At 35.2% G+C, this 12,440-nt stretch overlaps 1 protein-coding gene across 1 annotated transcript; it reads right to left on the bottom strand.

Moving 5' to 3' along the window:
- Positions 1-8,396: 8,396 nt before the first annotated feature.
- On the bottom strand, positions 8,397-10,268 carry LOC134824583 (uncharacterized). Its single transcript, XM_063836489.1, has 3 exons — positions 10,078-10,268; positions 9,233-9,389; positions 8,397-8,566 (listed from the first exon to the last, which is right to left on the bottom strand). Exons 1-3 carry the CDS (start codon positions 10,205-10,207, stop codon positions 8,476-8,478), a joined length of 378 nt encoding a protein of 125 aa, XP_063692559.1. The 5' UTR covers positions 10,208-10,268; the 3' UTR covers positions 8,397-8,475.
- Positions 10,269-12,440: the final 2,172 nt, after the last annotated feature.

Below are 12,440 nucleotides of genomic sequence, written 5' to 3'. Positions count from 1 at the left end.
TTTATCGAGAAGTCATGATGTTTAACAAATGATATTACTTTATTAGTTTTGTTTATTGGTTTTGTATTTTCATCTAAAGTAAGTAAGTAAATTGTGATGAATTTTGCATCCGATTTTGATCAACCTACTTTTAGCTGTGCATCTTGCTCAAAGCGAATGTAAAAGAAATTAGCTTTAGTTAGGATTACATAATTAATAATTACAAAATTAGAAATTAGAAATTAGAAATTAGAAATTAGAAATTAGAAATTAGAAATTAGAAATTAGAAATTAGAAATTAGAAATTAGAAATTAGAAATTAGAAATTAGAAATTAGAAATTAGAAATTAGAAATTAGAAATTAGAAATTAGAAATTAGAAATTTTTAGCTGTGCATCTTGCTCAAAGCGAATGTAAAAGAAATTAGCTTTAGTTAGGATTACATAATTAATAATTACAAAATTAGAAATTAGAAATTAGAAATTAGAAATTAGAAATTAGAAATTAGAAATTAGAAATTAGAAATTAGAAATTAGAAATTAGAAATTAGAAATTAGAAATTAGAAATTAGAAATAAGAAATAAGAAATTAGAAATTAGAAATTAGAAATTAGAAATTAGAAATTAGAAATTAGAAATTAGAAATTAGAAATTAGAAATTAGAAATTAGAAATTAGAAATTAGAAATTAGAAATTAGAAATTAGAAATTAGAAATTAGAAATTAGAAATTAGAAATTAGAAATTAAAAATTAGAAATTAGAAATTAGAAATTAGAAATTAGAAATTAGAAATTAGAAATTAGAAATTAGAAATAAGAAATAAGAAATTAGAAATTAGAAATTAGAAATTAGAAATTAGAAATTAGAAATTAGAAATTAGAAATTAGAAATTAGAAATTAGAAATTAGAAATTAGAAATTAGAAATTAGAAATTAGAAATTAGAAATTAGAAATTAGAAATTAGAAATTAGAAATTAGAAATTAGAAATTAGAAATTAGAAATTAGAAATTAGAAATTAGAAATTAGAAATTAGAAATTAGAAATTAGAAATTAGAAATTAGAAATTAGAAATATCATTACAAAATTACATGTGTCAGATACAAATCAATTGAATGAAGATTATTCAACCAAATGAAGATTATTCAACCAAACAAAAAACATAATAATAATAATGTCAGGAACATTGAGGTTCAGTGCTGAAGACGATTATCACATCTCTTTCAAAGCTTATGTTACCGACAAACTATCGTATCATTCCTGTTAGGGTGGATCATAGTGACCCTGCCACTTTTCTGATTAACACAACCGCGTTCTTTAAAGCGTTATTATAATATTTATCCGTCAGAAAAATTATTCCTCATCTCGTACTCGAAAAGCGCTGATTATAAATTCAATTTAATAAACAATTTAATTAATGATAAATGATATAATTAAAATGTAACAAATACACCTGAACACAATCGCATAACACATCACGTACTCAGAACACGCGTTGTTTTGGTTCAGAACACAGCATTAGGGTATGTTATATTGTTATTTGATAACTTTATTTGTATGATCCTGTTTGATAATAATAATGCACGTATTTCTGTAGTAGTTGTACAGCAATACTAAGGTAATAGTATTGCTGTACAACTATACTACAGAAGTAATCCCGATAACACTCGACCTCTGCCTGATCCAGACGATGTCACCATTTTAACTTCACACAGGCATCGAACACTGTAAGAAGATGACGATCAGATCTCGTTATTGCACTTATTTCTTGGTTTTTTTTGTTAATTTCAACAAATACACGGAGACAAGTGCATTTTATTCATGGGCCAACAAAGTGATCGGTAAGACGTTAACAATAAAATATTAACCGAGAGGGCCAACATTTGAATCTTCATTATAATTATACTTATAGCAATTTCAACCCTTGCTCGCTTGGTATTTATTTGTTTAATTGTACAGATCTTAATGATTCCCGGATTCCTGTGAATGGCATAATTGAGGAAAGAAGTGTGGTAATCAGTGATTATAGGTAATAGGTGAACTTATTATATTTTTCGATTAGTGAATTTCCAAACTCGATTATGCGTTGCCTACTGTTACCTAACGTTACCTAGATAAGTTTAAGATAGCTATAAAATTAGGGTGATCCTAAATCCTAAGTTGGATCTAACGACTCATTAGTCCTAAATTTGTGAGGTAATAAGTCGCTTATCCTTTTATAGGTGCACGATCAGTGATAGTGAAACGTAAGTTTATCTTTACACCGACAATAATTTTATTTAATTGTACCAACTTAGTTGTTACTGTCATACTGTAAGTATCCGATTTAAATTATTGTTTAATTTTAAGGAATTCCTTTGAATGGTATAATCGCTAGATGAAGTTAGCAGGTAATTTGTGATTATAAGATAAAGGTGAGAGCTACTTAATTATAATCAGTAAACGTGCCAACTGATCCCACTCTTAACAATAATTTCCGGAACATAATAGTATTCTAATTGTAATTATGAATTAATTAAACGAAGTCAAATTACTATTATATCACAAATAGTAAATAAAAAGAACGGTTAAGCATAGAACTGCATAACTTAGGAAGAAGTAGTGGTGTGGTGTGTCCTATCAACGAACTAATGATGCAAAATAACAATAATTTAGTACAAGGAATCCTAATCCTCGAAGCGTCCTAAGATGGCGTTTCTCTTGTCTCATATATACTCGAACCAAGTCTAAAAATATATGAATGATATCATGAAATGACGACGGTTGAGTACAGAATTTAGACATGTTACTTTAAACTCCAGAGATCGTGAACCCCACACGAAGAACACACCAAGAACAAGGATCTCTACTTACGACAACTTCGGGAATTGCTTTATTTAAATCGACGAAAATTAACTAAATAAAACATACAACTACCGAAATTGTAACGTTTACGAAATGATGATCACTGCATCACACGAAGTCACTACTCGTAACTTTAAATATTTTTGGTTCCAGTTATGGATCTCACACGAAGCTATGATCTAGCTCCCTAACAAAGCAGCTACTGCTTCATTAAAATCAACGACAATTTATTGACTTATTACGTAAAACATACAACTACTCAGATTGTAACGTTTACGAAATGATGATCCAATCATGAATGCCATTTCGTTATTTCTAAATTTAAATAGTCTTGATTCCAGTGATCATGATCACCGCATCACACGAAGTCACGAAGTAGCTCCGATACTAATGTAGCTGGAGATGAAAATCTCAACAGCCTTGCGTCAATCGGCACTTACTATTACTTCTACAACTCGGATAATATTGTATTTGAGCAGAAAGGGAAACACACAAATCACAGTGCTGGCAAGCACGACCGGTGCATTTATTGTGGGTATACTATGTACCCCCTTTACTATTATACCCCCTTTGGTACACGTTACAAGCCTCTTTCGTGCACGCGAAGCGTGCACTCCGGCCGGAGGCGGCGGCCGAAGGCCGCCGCCTCCGGCAGGAGTTTTTCAGGCATTAAGACTCATCGGAAGTCGTTCAGCAGATTTATTTTTAGTTCAAAACATTCTAATTTGATGTCAAAGATGACAGGATTAAAAAATAGTTATGTTGAGATTTTTAAGAAATTTGCATAAAATACTCGCCAGCACTGTTATACGAAATTCGGTAAAAAACCCAAAATCGCCATATTCAGGTGCCTTAAAAACCATGTTAAAATCGAGTTAGAGATCTGAAATTTTTCAGGGCGTCTAGACGTTGACCAAATCGACTGCAAAAAAAGTTTCGGGTTTCAGGAACATCGGGAAGTGGGTTTTCTAGAACCCCTGTTTTACGACAGATTGTAGTACAGGGAAATCCGTCTGAAAAAATCGATCTGCTGACACACGAAGCTTTCAGAGGATTTTTGACGTTTTTGAGTCCCATTAGGTGCCCTTTATGGCTGACCAACTTTTCCAAACTTTTCCACGTGGCTTAAGGCCACTTTTTGCCACTTTACCACTTTTTACCACCTTTCTTGATTGTCGAATATCTTTAGTTGTGAACATCGTAAAAGGTTGCGAATCAATCGAGTGTGTTCATATTATCAGGAAGAAAAACTTTTGTTCTAACAATTTTTACGTCAGATAATAAGTTAATTGGATAATTATCAATTAACCAATTAGCAAAATTCTAAAATTTTTTTATTGGCTAAAAATGATCGGAATAGCTTAAAACACGGAGAAAAGTAGTTTTTAGAAAAAATTTGAAAATTTTTCACTTACATTTTTTTTTCGAGACTTCGAAAAATTTCGAAAATTCAAAATATTTTTTTCCGCCAAAAGTGATCAAATTGCATGAAACGCGGAGAAAAATGATTTTCAAAAAAAACTTAGTCAATTTTTCGTTTCAAGAATACTTAAATCACCAATATTTGTAGTTGGAGTTTAGTAAATCTCGGCAGATTTTAGTAATAATCAGGAATTACTAACTCTAAGTGGAAAGGTCTGAAACTGAAAAACGTTAAGTTTAACCATACGATCGCGATATAAGAGTTTCATAACTAATTACAATACAGCCTTATCGATTTTCACAGAAACTGCACCAATGGCACAGTCAAGATCGAAACGATAGCCTGCTGTACTGTCATTTTATTGATTTCAATGATGAATCAGTGGGGTTAAGATAATCACATTTGTAATAAATAAAACCTCTCTGTGCCGTCAATTGTGCTAATCTAAACCGGCCTACCTGTATTACCAGACCTCTTCTTTTCCTCAACAATCAAACCGAGTTGTTCATATCGCATTTGGTGGGTGATGTAAACTAAGTAGTAATACATATCGAGCTATATTCAATCACAATACGATACAGTACGTGTATATTATATGGCTCTTAATGAGGTTTATGAAACGCTTTATACCGTGAGAAACCCGGTATAGAGAGGTTTTACAGTTTATCACGAAAACGTCTACTTGGTCTCATGGCCCATTTACAGTTCGAAGAAGGGCAAGAACAGATCAGGGAAACTGAGGAACAGCCAGGTCCAGGAAGCAAGTGTAAATACACCTTCCAACATCTACTGTAACTGTTTTGTATTGTACTGCATACCGCTTCATTTGCGGGATACCTCAAATCACCCCCATATGTCAGGGTCGGCTAAAAGTAAAATCAACAAGGGTAACATACGGGAAAGGGTAAGATTTAGATACGAGTACAGTGTTGGGCAAGGGGTAGTGAAGAACCGGTAATAATTAATTCAGTGAAATGTTCCACGAGAGTCAGGATATTTTGGAAATTGCTAATAGAGACAGATCCTGATCAGGAAGGATTGTTAATGTTATTGAGGATGTTAATTTGAAATCCGGACGTCGTGAAGTAAAAATACAGGTTCTTCCCGCAGGATATTCGGGGCCCATGATGATCAGCTCGGGATTAATGTGGGACAGATCGAAGACTGACAACTGAACCCAATTGAACCTAGTTCCCACTAACCAATCAGCTTAATTGGTTAGGGTTAGGGTTAGGGTTAGGGTTAGGGTTAGGGTTAGGGTTAGGGTTAGGGTTAGGGTTAGGGTTAGGGTTAGGGTTAGGGTTAGGGTTAGGGTTAGAGTTAGGGTTAATCTTAATGTCTAAATTGGGTTCAGTTGTCCGGTAGCCCGCTCTTGCGAGTTGACATTCTAAGCTTTTTGGTCTTTTCTTGCCTTCTTTGAGCTGTCAAAGAGCCATGAGACCAAGTAGACATTTTCGTGATTAACTGTAAAACCTCTCCATATCGGGCCTCTCACGGGAGAAACGAGAAGTGTACGGTATAGAACATTTCATATACCTCATTAAGGGCCATAATATAATATACACGTGTTGCATTGTGTCGTATTGTGATTGAATATAGCTCGATATGTATTACTACTTAGTTTACATCACCCACCAAATGCGATATGAACAACTCGGTTTGATTGTTGAGGAAAAGAAGAGGTCTGGTAATACAGGTAGGCCGGTTTAGATTAGCACAATTGACGGTACAGAGAGGTTTTATTTATTACAAATCTTAACCCCACTGATTCATCATTGAAATCAATAAAATGACAGTACAGCAGGCTATCGTTTCGATCTTGACTGTGCCATTGGTGCAGTTTCTGTGAAAATCGATAAGGCTGTATTGTAATTAGTTATGAAACTCTTATATCGCGATCGTATGGTTAAACTTAACGTTTTTCAGTTTCAGACCTTTCCACTTAGAGTTAGTAATTCCTGATTATTACTAAAATCTGCCGAGATTTACTAAACTCCAACTACAAATATTGGTGATTTAAGTATTCTTGAAACGAAAAATTGACTAAGTTTTTTTTGAAAATCATTTTTCTCCGCGTTTCATGCAATTTGATCACTTTTGGCGGAAAAAAATATTTTGAATTTTCGAAATTTTTCGAAGTCTCGAAAAAAAAATGTGAGTGAAAAATTTTCAAATTTTTTCTAAAAACTACTTTTCTCCGTGTTTTAAGCTATTCCGATCATTTTTAGCCAATAAAAAAATTTTAGAATTTTGCTAATTGGTTAATTGATAATTATCCAATTAACTTATTATCTGACGTAAAAATTGTTAGAACAAAAGTTTTTCTTCCTGATAATATGAACACACTCGATTGATTCGCAACCTTTTACGATGTTCACAACTAAAGATATTCGACAAACAAGAAAGGTGGTAAAAAGTGGTAAAGTGGCAAAAAGTGGCCTTAAGCCACGTGGAAAAGTTTGGAAAAGTTGGTCAGCCATAAAGGGCACCTAATGGGACTCAAAAACGTCAAAAATCCTCTGAAAGCTTCGTGTGTCAGCAGATCGATTTTTTCAGACGGATTTCCCTGTACTATTGTCGTGATATCTATCTATCTATATATATACATATATACATATATATTCAGGGATAGACGCTTTGCCAGTCAATTGTAGCCTGTATTTAATTGTCCATAGATTCAAAAGTATAAAAGATACAGCCATTTCCGACCACAGGTCTTGAAAATAATTGTTTACACTTTAGTTTACATTGTATAAACAAATTATTTGACGTCATGAACACCCCTTGATGACGTCATCAAGTTAACCGTTTTTAAAACTTGATTTTTGACAAAGTAATAACTTTTAAAAATGATTTTACACCATTAAAAAGTAATTTTATTCAAAATCTGAGGAAATTTTCACCTTAGATAATTGTTCAAGCATTCTGAAAATCTACCGGAAAGTTTTTCTAGCTTGCTCCTTCATAAAGATATTCGTCATTGAAGTTTGTGCTTTTTTGAAGAATTATTTTATAAAAACGTCAATTTTGCGATTTAGTATTCTCTGGTGTTGGGCCATGCCTTGGGTTGTGGAGCTCAGTTCTGCTTCCTATAGATATAAATTGTGCATTAGGCTAGTTTTAAAGTTAAAAATCGAAAAGTTGCACACATGGGGACACGCCCAAATTGATAGAAAATTGCTAAAATCACTGAAAATTGCTGTTTTCGTCATTTTCTGTCAACTTTAGAGTGCCGTTGTGATAACAGTTCTTCTTGAAATACTTTGAAACTTTGCATGCTTATCAAGCTATATATACAACAATTACATGCAAAATTTTACGGCGATTCAATATTGGATGCGCACGCAACGTCCGCTTAAAGTTTGCACGTGCGAAAGGTGAGAATTGTGCTCATTTGTGATTTCCAACAAATTCTGCTTTGCCACGACAGTTTGATGTCATTATAAATGAATTTAATGCCAACTTGAATGAGTATTAAGTGGCATATTCAGTCAGTGATCGACCGATATGCTTACCTAAACACAAGGAAATGTTTTTAAAGGAAAAATTTCGAAATTGTTGAAACTTCCTCCTTATTAATGAAGATATCAGTTTATATTTCGACTTTATAAAGTACCCTGACATTATAATCAAAAAGAGATGATATTTGACCAAAACCCATAATCATGGGTAGAGTGGACCGCTGCCAGTGTCTCTCTTTCCCAAACAAAAGGAAATGATATTAATTTGATTGACCGTTCTCAAATGCAAAATGATACCGAGAATGAAATCGGTCGCTCGCTTTTCCCATTCATTTACAATTGTAATAGATTAAGAAGAACTACCCAAAGGCAGCTGTATTCAGCAATAAAGATTCAATAAACTTCAGCTAATTCAATAAGTAATAACTACCACCCTTACCCCGAAATACTAGGTATCGACCCGAACGCAACCCAAAGAGATTTTTACAGCATCTGATTGATGTACCTAATCAATCGAAACTTATTACAATTCGTAAGCCGTGAATGAATGGGAAAAGCGAGCGACCGATTTCATTCTCGGTATCATTTTGCATTTGAGAACGGTCAATCAAATTAATATCATTTCCTTTTGTTTGGGAAAGAGAGACACTGGCAGCGGTCCACTCTACCCATGATTATGGGTTTTGGTCAAATTAATAATCGGATTATAATGTTCAAGAAATAATAAATCAACTATTTCACTCAATGATCATGACTGAGACGTTTCCAGTTCTAACAAGTGTAACCAGCAGCACTCCAGTTTATTTGGTACCCGTCAGCATTAGCTTTAGCAGCTGAAACTCCAGGGGCATACATCTCGTATCTGCGGGAATCAGAGATATGAACAATTGAGAATAATACCTGTATTGTCCTCATATACTAAGACGCAATGAAATTCGTAATTGCAGGGGGAACGTTTGTTTGAGGGTTGAAATTCAAAATAGGGATAATCTCGGCAATGAATGGCAGTACAAACAGTTGCATTGTAGATCCTTCAATGCTGCATTGTTGAATGAACAACTCTAACTTAGGAGTCCGAGTAGACTAATGGTGCATTGTTATAAAATCAAAACACAACTCATTTCGAACAAGAATGGTGCATTATGTCATTTAGGGATTCTATAACTGTCTCAAACCATTTACTAAAATACAAAAGAAATTTCTCAGACCATTTACTAAAATACAAAAGAAATTTCTATTGTCAAGAATAGTGTTCTGCACTATAAACATTACCTGAAGAAAGTAGGCTGCCCCAGAAACATTACCTGAAGAAATTAGGCTGCTCCAGAAACGTTACCTGAAGAAAGTAGGCTGCCCCAAAAACTTTACCTGAAGAAAGTCGGCTGCTCCAGAAACGTTACCTGAAGAACGTAGGCTGCTCCAGAAACATTACCTGAAGAAAGAAGGCTGCTCCAGAAACATTATCTGAAGAAAGTAGGCTGCTCCAGAAACATTACCTGAAGAAAGTAGGCTGCCCAAAAAACATTACCTGAAGAAAGTAGGCTGCTCAATTCCAACATATCCTGAGTACTGAGAGTAATCCCCGGTGTTCACCAGGGTAGTCTGAACAAGGGCTTTCCTGGCAAACTTGCAGGCAGACAGGGAGGAGTCGATACTTAGGTAGTTACCGTTCTTTCTCCATTTTCCTGTGAGATTGGGTTGGCGAATATGTGGATATGGTGCGGAAGGGTGCGGAAGATTAAATAATAAAAGTGTTAGGACTTGCATGAACTCAAGAAGTAATTTCGGTAAAACTAATATTACATTTACAGACGTTGTTTTTTGGTTTGTCTGAACAGCCTAATTGTTGTCCCGGACAGAAGAAAATAAGAGTTAAACTCCATATTCCATAATTGAGAGTGACGGAATCGCAGACAATTATAATTCAAATTGTTAAGACAACAGCTAATCCAAAGCAGTTCTTAACTTTAGTTGTTAAGAAATTACGTAACATTACATATTGTGACACATCGTATTAGCATATTATTACATTTATTAACAGCGGGCACTATTATCTGAATTTCACAACGTTACGACAGCTTAAGTGTTACAATAATTGTTTTTTGTGACCTCTTGCGTGACACCACAAGGGACACATTGACAATTTCCTGAATGCTTACCATGTTAAACTTGAAAGTGACCATGACTCATTCCTCACTTGTATAGCAATATTCTCGTTACCTATTTGACTTACTTAAGTACTTGAGTTACATGATATGGCGGAGATAATTAGGGCTGGCGAGTGGCGCTATCCTAAATTATACTCGTTGCCCTGAAAGTGAAAGTGAAAGTGAAAGTAAAAGTGAAAGTGAAAGTAAGCCTCCCCCAACTTACCACCGGATTCTCCATAGCAGATCCTGGCGCAGGGTTCAGGTCCAGTCACGTCACTGGACACCAGAACAATATCAGAGACAACCATGTTAAAGGCAAAGGTTGCAACAAGGAGGAGAGAGAGCGAGGCCATTATGTTTTAGGTTGAGATCCAAGAGATGAAGATTGAGAAATGATGGCAAGGTTTGATGAGTGGTATTTTATAGGTTTTGTGCTTTTGTTTATACTTATAGTTTGACACGCTTTGTCGACCAGCTGGTGATTTTACAAACCTTGGATTTTTCACACATTGCTGTGAATCAGCTTTCTTTTCACAACAAACAATACACTTCGCACCCTCCTTATTAATATGAGAACTTTTATAATTAGAACTGATATCAGTTTATCAAAGGATTATTCTATCAGCAAATTTACTTCGTTACTTTGTTGAGTTGATCCGTGGAGCCGGAAAGGTCATCAGATATCTGACCACCTGGATGGCGAGTAGTCAAACAGTGAGTTTGACCAACTGCAGCTGTAGGCAAACATGTCAAAGGATGTGTCAGCCTTTACTGTGTGAGGCACCTTGTTCCACAGCTTCGGTCCTTGAACTTCAAAAAATAGCTTTCCATTTACTTATTAACTCGGTGACAAGCCGACAGAAAGGAGGTGAAACATTTCTTGTGGTCCTCTTTTGTAAGTCACCTGGAGACTACATCTATTGGATCTTTTGTGACCTGTAATCTGCAATCTGCAATCACATGAGAACAGTTAGTGGAGCTCATGGAACTTGTAAGACAGAATAGGAAACAGTTGGTTCCAGTCTGTTAGCGATCTGTTGTGCGGATACAACTTCAGACATGAACAACTCTTTGTCCTAACAAAATATTTTGAAAAAATAGGTAACTGGTAACTGCAACCCTCCAAAAAAACATCATCTCCCAAAAGTTGCCTCCCCCTTCTTTTAAGTTTATATAAGTAGAAGTTTATGACCTCATGAACTCAAAGAAAGTTTTGCTATTAAGTGAAACAATACAAAGCACATGTGAGAATCCGATATTTGAATCATATCATGTCAATGAGGTCATCTTGATTCCATTTTTAGACCTAGAAGTACATTATAAATGTATAATATAATAAGTTATAGTATGATCGTCATGTGACTATGCATGTCAGCTCAAATACGGGTCAACAGCGAGAATCCTGAAATCACCATTCTATCGCGGATAATAACACTCGGATAGCACAATTGTGGGATCACAATTGAAACAGTCACGTGATTATTTCAAGGCACGTGACCAGCGCCCACGTGACCAGCGCCCACGTGCTAAACAAACAACCACTTAAGCCATATGACTGCTGTGACTTGTATTAAGTACTTGAGTACTTGCGAGGTGATTCACGCGAGCTTTTGTTGACGTGGCAGGCTTCATATCACGTGACCGACTTATAACACTGATGTGAGGCTACCTGCTGGTCACATGACATGACTGATGGTGTTACAGATATACAAATATCACCCGCGTGATCTGTCACGCGGTAGTCACGCGCCACCGCGTGATTTGTCACGTGATCGCGCGTGACGTCATCAGACTTGACTGCTGAGAAACTCGGTGTGCTCCGGTGACACAATTTTGTGAATCGTCTACGAAATGTTTGCATGAGGAGTAGGCCATGTTCAGTACTAAGTCAGTTTGTAAACTTGTGTTTTTGCTTTGTAAGGTCGGCTGGCGCCACATGTGCGCCTTTTGCGGCGGTCTTTTCAATGTGGCCACCGTAAAATTGTTTTTAACTTTTAAACATTGTTTTTTGTTGATTCATCCAACCGTGTCAAACTCGGTTATTTAACCATCCATCTGACCACCTGCTTTAGGAGAATGGTTAGATAAAACTCTTGTCGCGTACGTGTGTGAAGAAGATAAAACAGTATTGTTACTTTGATTAATGAGACTTTCAGGCCATTATTACGTTATTAGACTGAGACATTATCTGCAAAATATTCATAATGTTTGTGCTCCTCTCGCTTAACATGGAGGGAAATAAAAAGAATTATTGTCAGTTAACTTTGGGATTTTCAGGCCATTATTCTGGCATTACCTTGATCTCTGTCGTGTTACAAATTTAGGTATTCAACAATTATGATGCATTAATACCCACAGTGTTGTTATGGTAACGCTCAAGAATCCTTGTCGAATATCAAATTTTATTATCATTGTTATTTGTTGTTCATCCGTTGATCGGGTATTGAAATTAGGTGTATAGTTTCATTTGCAGTCCTGCAAAATCTTTCCGGTGTGTGCCCTCTCGCTGTAATTTATTTTAAACGTGTGTGATTTTCGACTTGTAAGACTGTAAGACAACAAATCTATACCACTGAGAGCTTTGTG

Source organism: Bolinopsis microptera, chromosome 12 (genome assembly GCF_026151205.1).
Source record: "Bolinopsis microptera isolate Bmic1 chromosome 12, MBARI_Bmic_1.0, whole genome shotgun sequence".
Lineage (NCBI taxonomy): Eukaryota > Metazoa > Ctenophora > Tentaculata > Lobata > Bolinopsidae > Bolinopsis > Bolinopsis microptera.
The sequence above is the reverse complement of the archived record's forward strand: the minus strand, read 5'-3'. Positions and strand labels throughout refer to the sequence as shown.